The sequence below is a fragment of the Tinamus guttatus genome, unplaced genomic scaffold (assembly GCF_059628265.1).
Source record: "Tinamus guttatus ecotype Peru unplaced genomic scaffold, ASM5962826v1 Tinamus_guttatus_pri_ptg000628l, whole genome shotgun sequence".
In the NCBI taxonomy this organism is placed as follows: Eukaryota; Metazoa; Chordata; class Aves; order Tinamiformes; family Tinamidae; genus Tinamus; species Tinamus guttatus.
The window spans coordinates 50561-68867 of record NW_028289162.1 but is presented as its reverse complement, the minus strand read 5'-3'; the positions used below and the strand labels follow the sequence as shown (position 1 = coordinate 68867).

The 18307-nt window shown below is 61.7% G+C and overlaps 2 protein-coding genes across 5 annotated transcripts in view; one reads left to right on the top strand and one right to left on the bottom strand.

Annotated features, from left to right (window-relative positions):
* The window catches only part of KSR2 (kinase suppressor of ras 2), a 50047-nt gene extending 39529 nt beyond the window's left edge, over positions 1 to 10518 (bottom strand). For all 3 annotated transcript variants that reach the window (XM_088535271.1, XM_088535274.1, XM_088535273.1), the window contains exons 1-4: positions 10329 to 10518; positions 5837 to 5977; positions 5494 to 5644; positions 1081 to 1561 (exon numbers count right to left, since the gene is read on the bottom strand). In XM_088535271.1, coding sequence (XP_088391397.1) covers positions 1081 to 1561; positions 5494 to 5644; positions 5837 to 5977; positions 10329 to 10505 — 950 coding nt within the window. In that variant the 5' untranslated portion in view covers positions 10506 to 10518. The remainder of the gene's footprint in view (positions 1 to 1080; positions 1562 to 5493; positions 5645 to 5836; positions 5978 to 10328) is intronic.
* Positions 10519 to 14223: 3705 nt separating this feature from the next.
* On the top strand, positions 14224 to 17853 carry RFC5 (replication factor C subunit 5). 2 transcript variants are annotated; one of them, XM_088535281.1, is made up of 11 exons: positions 14224 to 14283; positions 14393 to 14457; positions 14596 to 14732; positions 14961 to 15040; positions 15414 to 15487; positions 15679 to 15838; positions 16590 to 16671; positions 16787 to 16916; positions 17440 to 17517; positions 17590 to 17644; positions 17748 to 17853. In XM_088535281.1, exons 1-11 carry the CDS (start codon positions 14225 to 14227, stop codon positions 17842 to 17844), a joined length of 1017 nt encoding a protein of 338 aa, XP_088391407.1. In that variant the 5' UTR covers position 14224; the 3' UTR covers positions 17845 to 17853. The 2 variants fall into 2 exon arrangements, with proteins under 2 accessions (XP_088391407.1, XP_088391406.1); XM_088535280.1 differs by having other exon boundaries at positions 17440 to 17644.
* Positions 17854 to 18307: the final 454 nt, after the last annotated feature.

Genomic DNA, 18307 nt, shown 5'->3' with positions numbered 1-18307 from the left:
ACTACAAACCACGTCCTGTTCCCAAAAGGGCTCCCTCTGAGGCAGCTGCTGGGGGGTGCAGGACGCCTGGGCCCATCGACCACAGAAGGGCCGCGTTAACCCTCATGTCGCGCCGAGCCGGAGCGCGGGAACCTTGTGCTGCGCAGCAGCAGCCTCTGCCGGCGCGGAAGCCACAGAACTGGCCGTCCTCGCTGCCATCCTCCCTGCCACCTTGTGCCCCTGGGCCAAGGGTGCTGCGGCACCCAGCACCCTCCTGAGCCCACTGCTGCATCCACTGACGCTGCCCCTGTGGGCCCAGGCATCCGGGCTGCACCGCTCCGTGGTGCTCAGGCAGCACCACACGCCAAGTCCTGCTTGGACTAAGTGCTCCAGGCTGCCCAAGCCTTCCTAACACCAGGATGGAGCTGGGAGGAGGCCAAGGAGCCCTGTGCATGCAGCGGCAGGGAGGCGGGATGCCCGGGGAGGCCCCAGGACGCAGGGTGCGCACTCTCCATCTTTGGCTCTCGCGCGTGCTCCCACCAGCACCCAGCCCTTACGGCAACATTGGGCACCACCATCCTCACGCTGCAGTGGCAAAGTGAGCCCCATCCCGGCTCCAGCAGCACGGGGAGACCCCGCAGGACATGGGGAATGGCAGGGCTGCATCCTGCTCCAGCAAATAGCGGAGCTGATGCACACCCGGAGCACACACGGCCGGCACCATCCCCACTCCTGGAGCCCAGATCTGCCTTTTTTGGGGGATATTTAAACCAGACCACCGACCTCCTTCTGGCTGCAAAGGGGCTGGAGGACACACAGTGAGCCCAAAATAGCCCAAAAGGGACCGTCTGCATGTCCTGCCCTGGGGACTTCTGTGCTCCTGCAGGCCTGTGAGGAGCTGGTGTGCCCTAGGTACACCAAGGCAAGGACAGGGCAATGGGGCAGCACGAGGAGCAGCCTCGTGGAGCTCCCTGCATCCCTCAGCAAATAACCCACTAGTACGCCAGTATGGGCTATTTGCATCCCCCAATCCCACAGCGGTATTTGGGAGACCCGGGCCCTTCTGCAAAGCATCTCGGCACTGAGGAGGTCCCGGCTTACTTGGGGGTGTGCGCCTCGTCCACGCGGTGCCCCAGCTGGAACTCATGCGACTTGCTGCGGTGCAGCGCCGTGAAGCCGGGCAGCAGGTGGATGAGCTTGCGCGACGCCGGCGGCGGCGTCCCCGGCGGCTTCAGCTTGTTGCGGCGCCGCACAGGCGGCGTCCCCGGCGGCGTCATCGTGGTGACGATGTTGGGCGTGCGCGGCGGCGTGTGCAGCGCGTGCCGCTGCCGCGGGGACGGCGGCAGCGAGCGGTGGCCGGGCTCGGCGCCCGGCAGCCCCTCCACGGTGAGGCGGTCGGCGTGGCCATGCGGCGCGGGCGCGTGGCACGAGTGCTGCGCGCACTTGGCCGGCACCTTGGGGCTCGGCGCCAGGTGCGTCCTGAGCCAGGGCCCGGGCTCAGGCTGGCACACGGGGTTGTTCTCCTTGCCCGTTTCCGGCGTTGGCCACTGGATGGTCCAGTCCTGCTTGGAGAGGCTGCCTCCTGCAACGAGACACGTGCATGGGGCCATGCAGCAGGGCGCAGCACCGCGGCGCCCATAGCGCTCCAGGTCCTCAGGGCTGCAAACGCACGGGGCAGCTTTGCTGTCACCCAGCACCACGTCGAGCTGGCCAGGCTACAGCCAGCACCAGCTAAGAGCTTGGGAAACCTTCAGGCCCTGCATGTCTGCAGGCACAAGGAGAGGGTCACCCCAGCCACCCAGGTGCAGCCCATTACCTCTGACAGGCCAGCGCCCAGCCACTAGATTGAGACGCAATCACTCGGTGAGTCTTATCACCTCCAACACACCAGCACCCAACCAAGACCTACCACCTCCAACACAACCACCCTACTGAGACCCATCACCCCCAACCCAACCACCCACCTGAGATCTATCACTTCCAAAATACCAGCACCCAACTGCCCAGGCAGGACTTATCACGTCCAACAAACCAGCACTCAGCCAAGACCCATCACCCCCAACCCAACCACCCCGCTGAGACCTATCACCTCCAATAGACCAGCACCCAACCAAGACCTACCACCTCCAACCCACCCACCCAGCTGAGGCCATCACCTCCAACCCCCATCCCAGTCTCTCCTTTCTCTTCTTCTGCAGGGTGCAGAAAAGGTGGGAAAAAAAACAAAGAGCGAGAGGAGCCGCACTTAATTATCAGTCCCCACCAGTGCTGAGTTGAGTAAAAGCCTGTCTGCACCAACTTCAGAGTGCTGAAATGATGGACGGGCTCGAGATCTCGTCACCTACTTCTTTTGATCGTCTCCTCTAATAAAACCTGCATAAAAATGCGATCTCTTTATTTTAAAAAGTCTCCTTCCCCCCCAGCCCTGCTCGGTTATTAATTGCCTGTCCTGTTATCTATGAACCCTTTTCAAGGGAGACGTTTTATTTCAAACTCTCAAGAAGAAAAAAAAATTATATATATAAAGGCTTTTGAAATGAGAGGCTTTGGATTTGATTGAAAAATGTCTCTGGAGGGGAAAAGGAGGAGAGTTGTCTTGAAACGTTCCGCAAAAGCAGAAGAAAATAAGAGTCCTGCTGAAGAGGGAGGTGATCAGAGCAGCTGAGGGGCCCACAGGGATGTTGGGGAGCTCAGCAGAGTGAGTCCACGAGCTCTGTATGGGCACAGGGAGCTTTTCCTGCTAGGACAAGCGCTGAGCAAAGCTGGGCAACGTTTCAGGGAAGACCAGAGCAAGACGCAAGACCAGAGCTGGAATAGCTCAGATCAAGAATGCTGTAGAGCTTGATTTCCACCTAGTTTGACTTAAAATAATGAGAAAAAAAAATGTTTCTAGGAATTAGCTAAGTGAGGCACCAACCTGAGCAGGCACAAACATGCCTTGAGCTCCTGCACGTTGAGCAGGATACGGAGGCGGGATGCGTCCAAACGCACGGGGCTCGGGGAGGACACGGACAGAGCTGCTCCCCCTCAGCACTGCCACCTGCCCGGCCGCTCTTGCTGGATATCGAATTCAAAACCACCTGTGGCTCGAGCGCGAGGCCTCGGCCACTAATGGAATACTGCTGGCCGGATAGGGCTTCGCAGGAAAACCCAATGGGGAGCCGTTAAGGCAATAAAGTGGCATTTTGATACAGGGCTTGCACTGGATCTGCTGCAGTAGCATCCTGCAGGGGCCTTCCCTGCCAGCTCACGTGTGTCAGACCCTGAGGACACCACCTGCATCTCCCCTCCTCCACCAGGCCAAGATAAGCCCTTACTTTTCAAAAAGGGGAAAAAAAAAAAAAAAAGTTCTCCTCATCCCAAGCTCTGTTCTTTGTGGAGCAGGGATGGACAAGTCACAAGGTCCCTTTGCTTTGGCAGCCGCAGCACCCCCAAAATGGGCTGCTTTCCTTCCCATCACATCCTCGTCCAATTCATTGTACTTTCAGCGAAAGAATAAACAAAATTAAAATAAAATAGCACCCTGCTTCCCCCCTCCCTCTGCCAGCACCCATTTCCATGGAAGATGGGCCTGGGAAGTGGGAAGCCTCTAATTAATGACTCAGTGAAGAGAGATTGATGGGAAAGGTTAATCCCGCGCCTCGCTCCAGCTTTATTAACGCTGCTCTCGGCTACAGGAAGGCGACCGCTTTGGTGCTTGCAAATAAACAGCACCGTGTTTTAACAAGGCAGCAGCTTGCTCATTAACTGCATTTTAACACTAGGAATATTGCTGTTTAAGAAAAAAAAAAAAAAAAAGAACATGAATACGATCTACTGCCCTGTGGCACATCCAACATCGATCACCTTGGAGCAAAGTCTTAGCATCTGATAAGAGGGGACCTGTCCTCACATCCCATGCGGCTTCGGAGGACCAATGTCCATTCCATGGCCCATTCCCATCCCAGCAGCTCTCCCAGGAAGCAGCCGCTTGCCGGAGCCAACACCAAGAATGGGTTGAGAGCAGCAAGACGGATGCGCTGGTCATGGGAAGAGCCTGGGAAAGAGGTCAGCCCATGACGGAAGTTTTCCTGGGACCAGGTGACATGGTGATGGATGGGGGGTTATTTTAGCATCTTCACCACTCTTTCAAAGGGTCCCACATATTTTCCAAAGCGGCTCCCCCTGGGATGCCCCGAGGGGCGAGCGAAGGGGCTGGCGGTGGGATGCCCAGAGCAGCGCGTCTGCCGCGGAAAGCCGGCGGGGAGGAGGACAGAGCTGGATCTGGAGAGTTCAACAGCAGGGAGAGGCCAGGGGCTGTGGGAAAGGTCAGGCAGGGGCTCAGCTGTCCCCTGCCCACGCCAGCGTCACAGCCACCCGGCTGCCGATTCCCTAAAAGCTGCAAGAAACACGGAGGGAAGGACAGGGGCCCTGTTGAACTGGGTGACAGTACTGCAGGTGTCACAGCCCCCCCAACCCACCTTGGCAAACCCCCATGGTGGTGTGGGTCCTCCAAAGCGATGGGGGTGGATGATGGCCACGAGGGTGCTCCGAAGGCCGGTGGGTGCCCACATGCCAGCAGGGATTCGCTCCCACCTCCCCCAGGCCCCGAGCTGCAACCAAGCCCCAAAACACTGCAGGGATCCCTGGAAGGACAGACGTGACCAGGCGCCACCAAGCACAGAGCGGGGGGCAAGACTGAGGGGCAGCCAATGGCCTTTCCAGGCTGGGAAAGGAGATGCCGACTCTCAGCAGCCAGGCAGGATCCCCCGGGCAAGGGCAGCCTGCAGAGGGGGAGCACGGGGGGCCGCCTGGTCCCCCCCATCACCCCCACGGTGCTGCAGAGCCCCCCGGGCGCCCCTTGCCAAGGGGGCTCCTTCCTGGCTGCATGGCAGCCGCAGAGGAGCCATCGCTGCTGCGGCCGCGGCGGCTCCTCGGCGAGCGCCAGCGCAGAGCTCTGCTGCCACCGCCCGGCACCGCCGGCCCGGCCCGCGCGGCCTGCGGGACTCGGGGCGCCCGAGGGGCCCGGGCGCGAGCCGGGAACGGTGCGGAGCAGAGCACAGGGACCTCACAAACTCGTCACTCCCCAGAGAAGCGCGTGGAGCCCCGAGAGCAGGACCCTTAGCAAGTGGGTGCCTCTGATGGGCAGCCGCGGCCAAACCCGCTTCTCTCCCAAATGGCATCAGAGATTTTTCCCCTCCAACCCAGCAGGGATATCCTGCATCCATGAGCACAGCCAGGGCCAGGGCGGCCCCAAACTGCCTTTCTTGAGGCTTTTATTTGTACCAAGCATGGAGCAACACAGCAAAGCTCCAGCTGCAGCTGCCAAGCCTGAGATCTCCCTTCTCCCAACTCCCAGCTGCCCAAGGCAGCTCTTTAGGCTGGAACCTGCCACAGCAAAAGCCCTTAGCTGGATGGCACCAGCTACACGTCCTTAGCAAAGCAATCCCAAATCACTCAGAAATAAAAAACCAACTATAAAGACTCCAAAGAGGCAGCGGGAGGAGGCTTCGCGGGCCACGCGGCGCTGCTCACCCGACTTGTGCACGCTGCGGAGGCAGGAGAGGGAGGCGTTGAGCCGCGCACACTCCTCACTGTTGGCCCCGAACTTCTCCACGGTGGCGCAGACCTGGTCGTCCGTCATCTCCAGCAGCTCCTCCAGGCTCAGCTGCCCCGGCGCGATTTCCTGCGGGAGAGCACAAGTGAGAGAGGAGGAGAAAAGATGCCCCATCCCAAGAACACCTGCCCAAGAGACGGCTGGGCCCTTCCCAACCTGCTGGGCATCACCAGGGAGACTCCTCCAGCACCCGCATCCCAGAATGTCCCCCGGCCACGGCGCCCCCCGGCAGCACCGCCCCGCGTGCCGTGGGGCCGTTACCTCCATCACCTCCTTGCGGATGTCGACGATGCGGAACCAGTGCAGGAGCTGCGGGAAGCCCTCCAGCTTGGCGTTGCGCTCCTGCAGGGCCACCTTCCTCTTGCACGAGAGCTGCCGGCTGAAGTACTTGACGAGCTTGCTCTGCAAGGCAGGGCGAGAGGCGCCGTGGGAGCCCTCGGCTGCGCGGGGCTGCTCATGGTGACAGCTCCACAGCTCCCAGGGCTGGCGGCCTCCTCCCAACCAAGGGGGCTCCACTTTGGGGTGCGGATCCCCAGACTGCTCCCTGAATGTCCCAAGGAGGGACGCATGGGACTCCCGTGGGGAAGAAGGACCCCTTTGGCACACAAGCAGGTTCCTGGAGCTGTGCTTTTCCCCATTCCCAGCCACCCTTCTTCCCAAGCATCTCCTCCATCCAGGGACTGCACCACCCTCGCTGCCGCCCCGGAGGGGACAGAAGGACAACGCGTGATCCTCTCCCCCCAGCCCTCCCTGGGCTCCAGGGGGTTGGTCTCCCCACATCCGATATATCCAAGATTGGGGCAGAGAGACCCCCACCAGCTGGAGCATCCCCCAGCATTGCCCAGGGCCAGGGCTGGGAACAGGAACATCTGCTCCTTGTTCCTTTCCAACGGGAAATGAGTATCCAACGGCCCGGCAGAGCCCAGGTATAAAGCAGCGCAGGGCACCAGCCTCCTCGCTGCAGCACCAGTGCTTCCTGAGCTCGCTTCCCAATGGATCAGTCCCCGCTCACACTAGATGGTGCTATGCCACCACCATGCGGCCCCGAAAACAGAGTCCAGAGCAATAAAATTAAAAATAAGTAATAAGCAACAGCCAGGAATAGAGGGAACCCCACGTCCCGATCGGAGCAGCTCAGGGCTCTTCTGGTTTTGCTGGAAGCCCCACGGACACCAAGAGAGAGGGAAACAGCTCGGGTGGTATCAGGCCATTCACCAGCCGGGAAAACCCCAAGAAGAAGCGCACAGAGGGGCGAGCGGTGCCTGCGGGTCCCCTGCCAGCGAGGAAGGGTTCGCACCTGGTGCCCAGGCGCCCGCAGAGCGGGCGAGGTGGGGAGGCAGAGCATGGTCCCAGCCTTCATCGCTGCTCGGGGATGCACAGCCAGCACAGGTGCTGCTTGGGGCCACCAGCTCGTCCTCGTGAGGAGCATCCAGCCCCCAAACACCCAGCGACACATCCCCGCAGCCGGGCACCCCTTCCTTGCCTCAGTTTCCCTGCTAAAGCCCCAAACATTGCAGCAATGGGTGAGCAGAGGGGTCCAAAACACCTTGGGGACAAGAGCCCTTAAGCACCAGGGACAGTACAGGCACCTGCCAGCCCTGCTCTCCAGGAAGGGAGCCACCAGGCCCAGGAAGTCCTGGCAGGAGCCAGCCTAGGCCTGAGGTGCTTTAATTCCTGCTTATTTATAGGCAAATTATGGGGCCACCAAGTGAGAGCTGAATTAGCACCCAAGCAACTCAACCTGCTGCCAGCAGCACCTGGGGGATTGGTCTGCAAATCCATCCTGCTAAGCCCTGTATTTCAGTGGCTCTTGCTCCCCTGTTTCCCTGGGGGCAATATTTGGGGCTCCAGCTCAGCCAAAAGTCCCAAAGACAAAACTGTCCACAGGTCCCTCCTGGGCTGCGGCACCAGGCAGCAGCCAGGACACTTGGGCCCTGCTCCTTCCGTGAGCCAGAGCCACTTACATATGAGATGAAGCATCCGCTATGTCCACTTTTATCCCAAAGAAACACTAAATTCTCAATAAAAGAATGCATGTGTATACGTGTAGGTAGAGGTATATGAGAAGCATCCATAAAAATATATATGTGGTATAGTAGAAGCGAGCAGAGAGAGAGCCAGGGCTCCGCAAGCCCCAGGAGCAAGGGCAATTCCAGGAAAGCCTCGCGGGGCTCATCCCGGAGGAGCTGCCACGCGGTGGGGATGCCATTCCCAGCCTCAGCCGGCATTTTCCCTCCCCTTTCGCCAAGCGAGTGGCCAGTGGCAGCACCCGGTGCCCATGGAGCCTCATAGACGTCAACACTGGGGCCGGCCCTGCCTGGTGGCCACGCGGTGCCCACGCGGTGCTCCGGCTCCCAGCGGGGACGATCCCGCTGGCAGCGTCTTGGGAAAGCCTTCTTCCCTGGCACTATGCCAGGCAGCAAGCGCAGGCCTCCGGCGGGTGCCCGGCCTCAGTCCCACTATGGAATGGTAGCACATGGCAGTGAAACGTAGAAATCTGGTCAGCCGGGTAAGATCACAGAAGGGCAGCGAGCGGCAGGGATGGGGAGCAGCGTGTTCGCCCTTTGTATTAGACACCAGGGAATCCACGTCCTTGGTGGCGAGGAAGGAAATCCCAGGAACCCCGGCTTGTGCAATGCAGCCCGTAACCTTCTCTCTGCCACAGTCCTCGCACGCCTGGACATGGCCACCATGCTTTCCCAGGAGCTTCCTCCCAAAGCACTGAATGCTCCTGCGCCAGCCAGTAACTTTTCCCGGAACCTGCTCGAGACCTGGAAGTCTCCGTTCCCTAGGGACAGGCACCCGACCTGGCCAATGGCTCCTGAATCCATCCCCAAAGCGCCTCGAGGCAGGAGCCCAGGCCCAGACCGGTGCCAGCAGCTCCCTGGGCAATCGCAGTGTGGAAAACATCGGCACTTGCCTCTACTCTAAGATGGTTTAAAAAAAGGAAAAAATAATAATGAATCATGGCACTACTATTAATCCTGCAAAATCAGGCTTTAGCATATCAGGATTAACCAGAAAAAAAAAGCAATCTTGGATCCAATAAAAAATGAGATCTTGGATCCAAAAAAAGTCCGTGCCCTGTTGGCCGCAGGGCCTGTGAGGTGCTGGGGCCACCCCACAGCTTGTCCCGGTGCTTCCTGTGGATGCCGGTTCCTCTATCTGCCAGGCTGGAGACCTGTGGTGTCCCCACAGTGCCACCAGGCCACGCGACGGGACCGGCCACAGCCTCGTGCCACCCATGCCCCACATGGTAGCAAGGGGCCAGCCCAAGCGCGCGGACTCAGCTCGCTCCCAGGGAGTTTCTTCACGCCAGGACATGGGAACCGGGTCCATCCGTCCCTTCCTGCACCCAGGGGATTCCGTGTGCAAGTTTTACCCACCTACACCCCACAATGTAGGTGATAAATGGGATTTCCATTGGCAAGGCCTCATGTGTGCCATGCTGGAGGGCTTCAGGCCTCAGAAACCCTCCTAAATTCCCTGTGCCCGTCTGCCCCGCATTAAGGGGAGACACCAGGACAAGGGCACAGGTGATTCCCACCATGCCAAAGGCCTTGCAGGCCTTGCCAGAGGCTCTGGCTCCCAAGGCCTCCCCTTCCCACAGGGAATTGAAGGCAGAGCCCGAAGGAGAGGCTGAAGCCCGGTGGAAGGAGGCAGCTCAGCCCAGGGGATGGAGCCCGGCTGAGGGACGCAGCCTGCCGGAGAGAGCGGAGCCCGGCCCTGGGGATGGCGCCTGGCTAAGGGATGCTGCGTGCCACAGGATTGTCCTGGCCACAGGGATGCAGCCTGTTGGAGAGGCCAGAGCCAGGGGCACAGCTTCACCACGGGGATGCTCCCAGCCCGGGGAACGCTCTTGGCGCAAGGGATGATCCGGGCTGTGGGGATGCTCCAGGCCCAGGAGATGCAGCCTGGCTGCAGGGATGCTCCCAGCCCAGAAAATGTTCCTGGCAGTGGGGATGCAGCCTGGCATGGGGATGCTGCCGACCACAGGAATGCAGCCTGCCAGGGAGGCTGGGGCTTGGCCATACGGGTGCTCTCAGCCACGGGAATGCTCCCCAACCCAGCAGTGCTCCCAGCCACAGCGATGCAGCCTGGCTGCAGAGATGCTGTGGGCCTGGGGATGCACCCAGCAGCAGGGATGCTCCTGGTCCAAGGGTTGATCCTAGCCACAGGGATGCTGCTGGCCTGGGCGATGTTCCTGATTGTAGGGATGCTCTTGGCCCAGGGAAGCTCCTGCCATGGGGATGTTCCTGATTGTGGGGATGCAGCCCGGGCCCAGGGGACGCTCCCGGCCTAGGGATGCTTCCAGGGCAAGGGATGCTCCCAGCCATAGCCTAGGGGATGCCCCTGTTTGCAGGGAAACTCCTGGCCACAGGGATGCAGCCTAGGCCCAGGGGATGTTCCTGGCTAAGAGGATGCTCCCAGCCCAGGGATGCAGCCCGACCATGGGGATGCTCCCAGTGCAAAGATCCTCCCAGCCATGGGGATGCAGCCTGGCTGCAGGGACGCTCCCAATCGCAGGGATGCTCCCGGCCGCGGCGCTGCAGCCGGCCCGGGCGCTGCAGCTACCGGCGAGGTTGCAGCAGGGCTGTGGCGCGGCCGGCGGCCCTCTCGGCGCGTGGCCCCTCTCGGCGTGCGCGGAGCCCCCCGGGGCCACCTGCCGAGCGCGCAGCCCCTCCGGGGCGGCCGCAGCGGCGCGGGGGAGCCGCGGCGGGGAGGGGGGGCGCGGGCCGGGCCGGGCCCCTACCTCCAGGGTGCGGATCTCCTGCTGCGTGAGGTCGTTGGAGGCGGCGCACTTGGTGCGGAGCCCCTCCAGGTTGGAGATGCTGATGTCGATCATGTTCTGCACGAGCTCGCACTGCTGCAGGGCTTTCTGCAAACTCAGCTGCTGCTCCTCGCTCCTCGTCATGTTTGCCTCATCCATCGCTCGCCGCGCCGCGCCGCCCCCCCGCCGCCGCCGCCGCCGCCGCCCGGATGCGGGCTGCGCCCCCCCACCCCCCCGCCGCCGCCGCTCAGCCCCGCGCCGCCGCCCGCAGCATCTTCCCCGCGGGCCGCCGCGGCCCGGCCCGGCCCGGCCCGGCGCGGCGCGGCCCCGCCGCGCTGCCCACCGAGCCGTGAGCGCGGCCGCCGCGGCCGCCTCCCCCCGGGCGCGGCGGGGCGGGGGCGGGGGCGGCGCGCTCCGGCACCGGCGGGGCCGCGCTCGCTGCGCGCCCCCCCGCACCCGGCATCCCGGATCCCCCCCCCGCATCCCCCCGCACCCGGTATCCCATCCCCTCCTCCATCCCCCTCCCCCCGCGCCCCCCCCCACATCCACACACCGGCATCCCAGACCCTCCGTAACATCCCCCCACCCCGTTCCGCACCCCACGCACCGTTGCAGGAGCCCCGGGGGTGCCTGGCCAGGGGGGTGCAGGTGGAGGGGGCGCTATGAAAGGATGGTGACGGCAGGCGGGTTCTGGGGACCCTGATGCAGTCGGGGGGTCTGTGTCAAAGAGGACACCTGCTGCAACAGGAGGCCGTAATGCATCACGGGGACCTTGATGCAGTGGGGGGGCCTGCAGCAACAGGGAGCCCTGCTGCAAAGTGCGGGGCTGCTGCCATGGGGGGGTCCGGCAACTGGGGTGTCCTGCTGCAATGGGGGGGCAGTGCAATGAGGTCACCTCCTTCAGCAGGGCAGGAGCTGCTGCAACAGGGGCCGTGCTGTGACGGGGGCCCCGCGGCAGCCCCCAGTGCAGAGGCAGCCAGGCCAAGGTCACGTGCAGGGCCAGGGCAGGGAGCGCAGCTACGGGGGACAGAGATGCCCCCAAAAGCCTGAGGAGGCTGAGCTGGGGCCGCAAGAGGAAGCCCTGGGAGCTGCAGAGGGGCCAGAAAGAAAAATAATCAAAGAAGAAAAATAACCAAAAGCAAAATGCCAAGCGCCTGCTGCCAGGCTTGCTGCAACGCCTCCCCCACTCGCGGCTCCCCCTCCTTGCCCGGCTCCGAAATGGCACCCCTTGGATCTGGAACCCCTGGGGCTCCGGAATGGGAGCAGAGACCCAGGGTTGTGTGCTCCAGAGTGGGAGGAGGGCACCGAGATGCCCCTCGAGGCCAAGTGTGGGCTCCTGCAGTGGGTCCCGGTGCTGCTCCGTGGGTGTCCCGGGCAGCTGGTGCCGCAAGGACAGGATTCGGGGGCAGGAGGCAGCTCCAGCTCTCGTGCTGCATGTGCAAAAACACCCTGTGCAGTGGCATAATGTGCAAAAATACAACATGCCCCAGTCCTGCCTCTGCCCTCACATCCTTCCCCAAGGGAACAAGATGGGAAGGGGACAAGCAGGAGGCTCCGCAGGCCCCAAGGGTAGAGCATCAATCCCTGCTCGGGCACTTGACCCTCAAGAGCAGCTCATCCCTCCAGGCTCCTTGCAAGCCACGTGCTCAGAGACAGCATAGCAGAGACACAAGGGCAAAAAGCCCCTCCAGAAAGCACGTACATACATATACATGTACTTACATATTTTTATATATTTACATTTTAACTGGAATTTTTAGCTGGAGTGTTTCCTATAGACACACACATCTGCACATTCCCTTTTAGTCCAGGGTAACGGAGAGGGCCAGGTTCCTATGTGGTGCAAACCAGCCCAGTCCCAGAGACATATGTATGTGTATAGGTAGGTGTACACATACAAATGCAAACATACATATATACCCAAACCGACTCATCCCAGAGCGCAACCACCCTCCTGCTCCGCCAGGATTTAGCCCAGGAATGACAAGGTCTGGTGCTCCAGGGCACGGGGTGCCACCGACGGCTGCAACAGGAAGGTTTTGATGGCAGCAAGAGGCAGGTGCTGAAATCCCACCTGCGTCTGAAACGCAACCGCTTTTGTGTCATTAACCCGAGCATGGCAGGGGGAAAAAAGAAGAAAAAAAAAAAAAAAGGAATTTTTCTCTCCTGATGGCTTCTGTGGTTAATTGAGTCTTGCAATAACCAAAACAGAGATAACGGGGCCCGGCACTCCTTGTACTCAGGGCATCTGCAACAACAGATATTTTTTGCTGAAAACATCTCAGCGAGCAGCACTGTCATTTTGCTGCTCACCGTTGCCAGAGGGTTCCGGAGCCCAGGCACAAACCCTGGCACTGGGGAGGCTGCAAAACCCGATCCAGCCTCTTCCCATCTCGGACACAGGATCTATCCATTTGCGGAGCAAGTGGCTGCACTGGGGCCGGAAGCAGCGCGGAGCCAACCCCAGTGCCGGCCCCAGCCCCAGAGCCATGAGCAAACACCCGTTTTCCCTTCGCACTGCCTGCCCCGCACAGCGAGCAGAGGCGAGCCCGAGCACGCCGAGCTCGCCGCCCCGCTCTCCGCGGGGCCATCTGGCCTGGCCATCACGTGTCCGGAGGAGCAGATGAGGCTTGCTGAGCTCAGCGTCGCGCGGCTGCTTCCCCTTCTGCAGTTGCAACAAAAACAAAAAGAAATTAGAAAGAGGTGCTCGCGAGGTGCGCGCTGGGTTGCCCTCCCGCTCCAGCGCACTGCACACACGGAGCCTTGTGGCTCCCCGCACCACCGAGCCACAAGGGCGAGGGATTTCCCTGCGGATTATTTAGCATTTGGGTGTTTGGTGCACACTGGAAAATTGGATTTCTTAATAGCGCGCAGCAACCGACCCGAGAGAAATGCGATCCGGCTGCAAGGTTCAGCTCAGGGCCGCCAGGCATCGCCTTCCCCCCAGAGCTGCCAGGTGCTCGCTGCTTCCTCGTCAGCCCTCACCATCCTCTCCGCGCCAGCCAAGGCTTGCGGGGCCACGCAGCTCAGCCGCGCTCCCTCTTCCATAAAGTGGTGTTGGAGGAAGATTACAGGTTATTGCCACAACCCAATCCATGGGCCCCCGCGCATCCCATTCTCCACACCAGCCGTGTACCTCTGACCATTTACTCTGAACACTTGTAGCTACAGGGATCCAGAGACCGCAGTTTTGTTTGCCACATGGATCAATCATCCCCTTCCCCGGGGTTATTTCTCTCTGCACATCCCTACATCCCACCATCCCATGGGTTCCCTTCGGGAGGAGCAGGACGGAGCAGCCGCTCGGAACGCGCTCATCCTCTGCAGCGCCAGGCAGCCACAGTCACCCCATCCCGCGCGCCCGGCTATTTTGGGGGCTGCAGGATGACGTGATGCGCTCGCGTGCTGGTGGCCCAGCGTGTCACTTGGCACCTCTTTGCGAGCAGGACGCTGCGCTAAAGCTCCCAGCTCTCCACTTCCCTCCAGCAGCCTCGGGGCTGTGCTGTGTAAATAGTCCGGGAGCACGTTGGGGTTTTCCTTCCCTCGCTGGCAGCGGGATTCCCAAGGGATTTTTTGCCCTTTTGACTTCAGCTCTCCTCCATGCCCCGCTTTTGGGGACAGTTGCTCTCGAGCTGGAGCACTATTCGAGCGGGAGACTTTTACTTCGGCCCGGCTTTGGCCGCTGCAGCCGTTTTTCCCTAACCCGAACCCCGGGGCATCCCGGCACCCACTAAACGAGGCCGTTCGCCCCTCAGGAGGCTGCAGCCCGCGCGGAACCGGGGCGGCCCGGGCGCGGCGCCGCCTCCCGCCCCGCGCGCGCTCTCGCGAGGCCGCCGAGGCGCCTCCCCCGCGGCGGCAGCGCGGGCAGCGGCGGCCCCATGGAGGCGGCGGGCGGCGAGCGGAGCGGCGCGGGGGGACGGCCCCGCAACCTGCCCTGGTACGGAGGGATCCGCACCGGGACCCGCAGCGGCACCGGGATCCGCACCGGGACCCGCGGCGGGACCGCCCCGTCGCTCCCCGCTTCTCACGGCGCTCTCCGTGTTTAGGGTGGAGAAGTACCGGCCGCAGGCCCTGGCCGACCTCGTGTCCCACCGGGACATCCTCAGCACCAGTGAGTAGCGGCCCGGCCCCCCCGGCTCGTCCCGCGTCCCTGTAGGAGCTGGAGCCGCCCGCCCCGGGCTGGCATCGCTGCCACCGGGAATGGCCCCGCTCCTCACCCGCTGCCTCCTCTCCCGCATCCCGTCCCCAGTCCAGAAGTTCATCAGCGAGGACCGCCTGCCTCACCTCCTGCTCTACGGGCCGCCTGGCACCGGCAAGACCTCCACCATCCTCGCCTGCGCCCGGCAGCTCTACAAGGACCGGGAATTCAACTCCATGGTTTTAGAGGTAAGTGGGATGGGCGCTTTGGTGCCATCCAGACCAAGAGACAAGGACCGGGGCAGGCAGGTTGAGTTCTGGTTGGCCAACCGTGCTTGCGGTTGGGTGGCCATCCTGGTTTCCTTACACCCTGCATGGAGCCTGGGCTCCCCTGGGAGGACCAAAGACCAGAGACATGAACCAGAGGTAGAAGGGCCTCATCTGCCACTGCTGTGTCCCCCTTCTGTCCCCCTCTAGCTGAACGCCTCCGATGACAGAGGAATTGATATAGTCAGAGGGCCCATCCTGAGCTTCGCCAGCACCAGGACCATCTTCAAGTAAGCAGGAGGGGCTGTGTTTCCCCGCTCCAAAGCTCTGCCCCCATCACTTTCCCCCAGCCAGGCCCTGGGTCCTGGGGGGTGGCAGGACAAGGAAGCCTGTGCTGCTGGGGTGGGCTCCATGCCTGAGCGGCTGGCAGAGGATTCGGGATGCCCGACTGGCCCAGAGAGTGGGAGCAAGGCTGGGGCTACAGTGGTGCTGCAGGGACGTGGGACAAGCAGAGGGAGCCTCAGCTTTAAGCAGCATCTTCCAGCCAGGGCTGGGCTGGGGACTGGTGCCTCTTGACCCCTCTTCTCCAGTGTCCAGCTTGACTCGACCCTGGCATCTCCGAAAGGGCCCGCGGGACCCAGCCGGCTCCTTTCTCTCCTTCAGGAAAGGCTTCAAGCTGGTGATCCTGGATGAGGCGGATGCCATGACGCAGGACGCCCAGAACGCCCTGCGGAGAGGTGGGTGCTGTGGGGGTTCAGTCAGGCCAGGGGTGTCACCCTGAGCTCCTGGCACCCCCAAGCTGTTCCAGCCAGGAAGAGGCTAGACATGGCTAGCAGCCCCCTTCCATGAGGGTCGTGCCCTGGGTCCTCCGTCATGGATGGAGACTGTGGCCGCGGCAGCTGGAGCCTCTCCTGCCTTCTCCTTGCAGTGATCGAGAAGTTCACGGAGAACACCCGCTTCTGCCTCATCTGCAACTACCTGTCCAAGATCATCCCGGCCCTGCAGTCCCGCTGCACGCGCTTCCGCTTCGGCCCGCTCACGCCGGAGCTCATGGTGCCCCGGCTGCAGCATGTCATCGAGGAGGAGAAGTGAGTGGGGGACACGGGCACCAAGTGGGAGGGGACAGCAGCTTCACTGCTTGTCCCAGGGTTGCTTGGAGCAAGTTATTGCGGCTCTTCCCTGAGCAGGGTTGACTCCCAGGGGTAGGATCCCCCCCATCTCCGCTCCTGTCCAGCTAGTGACACTTCTCCATGGCTATTCCTGCCCTGGAGCAGCTGTGGGCCATGCCAGGAGACCAATGGGCACACACAGATCCACCCGGGCCTGCAGCGTGGGGGCTTCTAGCAATGCTCAGGGACAGCCACCACCTCTGTCCCCTGCTAGGGCTGCTGTGAGCCAGCGTGGTGGTGGGGACAAAAAAGAAATGTGTACTTTGAGCAAAATTCACCCCACGGCTGGTTTTTAATTTTTGCTTTAGGACACAAAAGTCTTCAGAGTTGCAGCAACCTTGTATTTAACCTTCTCTTCAGCTGGTTTTGGTGGAGCCGTAATGTTCCTTTTGGGGTCTGCAAAGGACAACATCCACTTTTTACCCTTGCCTGCCCCAAGTTGCCATTAAATAATTACTGGGGTGGCTGCAAACTTCCAGACAGCTGGAGCCACCTCTGAGCTCCCGGCCTCATCCTTGGGCTCCGTGGGAGTGTCTCAGAGGCAGCCCGTGCCACAAGGCTCCGTTGTGGATATTCCCAGGACAGAGGCGGTTGCTGGTGCCCAGGGAGCCATCCAGCCTGTGGCTCTCCCTTGCCCTGTGCATCAGCCGCGGTTCTCCCTGTCTTCCAGGGTGGACGTGACGGAGGACGGGATGAAGGCCCTGGTGACCCTCTCGAGCGGCGATATGCGCAGAGCCCTCAATATCCTGCAGGTACCGACCAGGGTATCTTCCTTGCCTTGTGTCATCCGGAGGCAGCTGTCCTGGCTCCGGAGGGAGCCGCAGGGAAGGGCTGGCCCCAGAGAGCCCCTTTCCTCCTCCTCCGCAGAGCACCAGCATGGCCTTCGGGACGGTGACAGAGGAGAACGTTTACACCTGCACCGGCCACCCCCTCAAGTGTGACATTGCCAACATCCTTGACTGGATGCTCAACCAGGACTTTTCCACTGCCTACCGGAGTATCCTTTTCCCCCCAGCCTCTTTCCCCCAGCCCGAAGGCCACGCGAGGGCCGGGGCCCCGCGCGCTCCAACCAGACTTAGTCCCTGCTAATTCCCCCAGCCGTGGGCCTAATCCCCATGGTTACAAACCCTCCTCCTGCCCAGCACCTCAGCCCACTGCCTTCTGCCCCAGGCGGGTCAGGGCACAGCTGGGCTCCCACAGCAGACAAGCAAATCAAGGAAGGCAGTGAGGAGGATGGGGCCGGCCTCTTTTCCGTTGTCAGAAAATGAAGCATCAAAAGTTCCACAGGAACTTAAGGAAAAAATTCTTAACAGTGAGGGTGACAGCACTGGAGCAGGCTGCCCAGAGAGGTTGTGGAGTCTCCTTCTCTGGAGATCTCAAAACCCGCTTGGATGCAGTCCTGTGCCCCGTGCTCTAGGTGACCCTGCATGTGCAGGGGGGTTGGACTAGATGAACTCTAGAGGTCCCTTCCAACCTTAAGCATTCTGTGATTCTATGAAATGCCTTCACTCATGGCCCAGAAATCGCCGAGCTGAAGACGCTGAAGGGCCTGGCCCTGCACGACATCCTCACCGAGATCCACCTGCTCGTGCACAGGGGTGAGATGGGGTCCCCACCGTGCGCCCAGCCCCGCTCCGCTCGCCCCTCACCTCCCTCTCCTCTCTCCGCAGTCGACTTCCCGCCCTCGATCCGTATCCAGCTGCTGAGCAAGATGGCAGATATCGAGTAAGCGTGAGGCTCCCAGGCATGGGTGCTCCTTGTGCACATCCCAGCAGGGCTGTCACTTTGGGACCTTGGTGCTTAACCTGGCCCCTTCCTCCTGCTGCAGGTACCGGCTGGCAGCAGGGACGAGCGAAAAGATTCAGCTGAGCTCCCTCATCGCAGCTTTCCAAGTCACCAGGGACCTGATCGTGGCCGAAGCCTAGGACTGCGGCGCGGGGTCCTGCCTCTGGGCAGAGCCGCGTATTGCTCCGTTTTTCCCCTTCCTTTTCTTGCAGCAATCCCTCTGCCCACAGCCAGCTCCCCGGGAAATGCAGCCCCTCCGGATCCCAGCAGGTTGCCCTGTGTGTTTTGTGCCGCGGGGAAAACGGTTGGGGTTGGCCCAGGGCTTTGTGCAGACCCAGCGCTCGAGCACGCAGGGGACGCGCCGGCATCAAGCAGTTTGCCTGAGCAAACCTCCCTGTTGCCAGCGCAGCCCCTTGCAGGCAGCGTGGGGACGCTGGGTCCCAGAGCCTGACCTGCCACGCGTCCCCATCGCCCACCAGCACCTTCATGAGCGCCAAGGAAGTGAGGGACCATCTTTTATTGTCACTGCTGCCCTCGGCTCTGCAGGGGGGTCTCCTCCAGCCCTCCAGAGTGGCAGGGTTGCCCCTAAGGGTGCCCACTGGC

Excerpts from the sequence above, each read along its gene's own strand:
- RFC5 (XM_088535280.1), top strand. The coding sequence starts at position 14,225 with ATGGAGGCGGCGGGCGGCGAGCGGAGCGGCGCGGGGGGACGGCCCCGC. Across the intron at positions 14,733-14,960 it reads TCAACTCCATGGTTTTAGAG|CTGAACGCCTCCGATGACAG; the intron begins GTAAGTGGGATG and ends GTCCCCCTCTAG. Across the intron at positions 15,488-15,678 it reads CCAGAACGCCCTGCGGAGAG|TGATCGAGAAGTTCACGGAG; the intron begins GTGGGTGCTGTG and ends TTCTCCTTGCAG.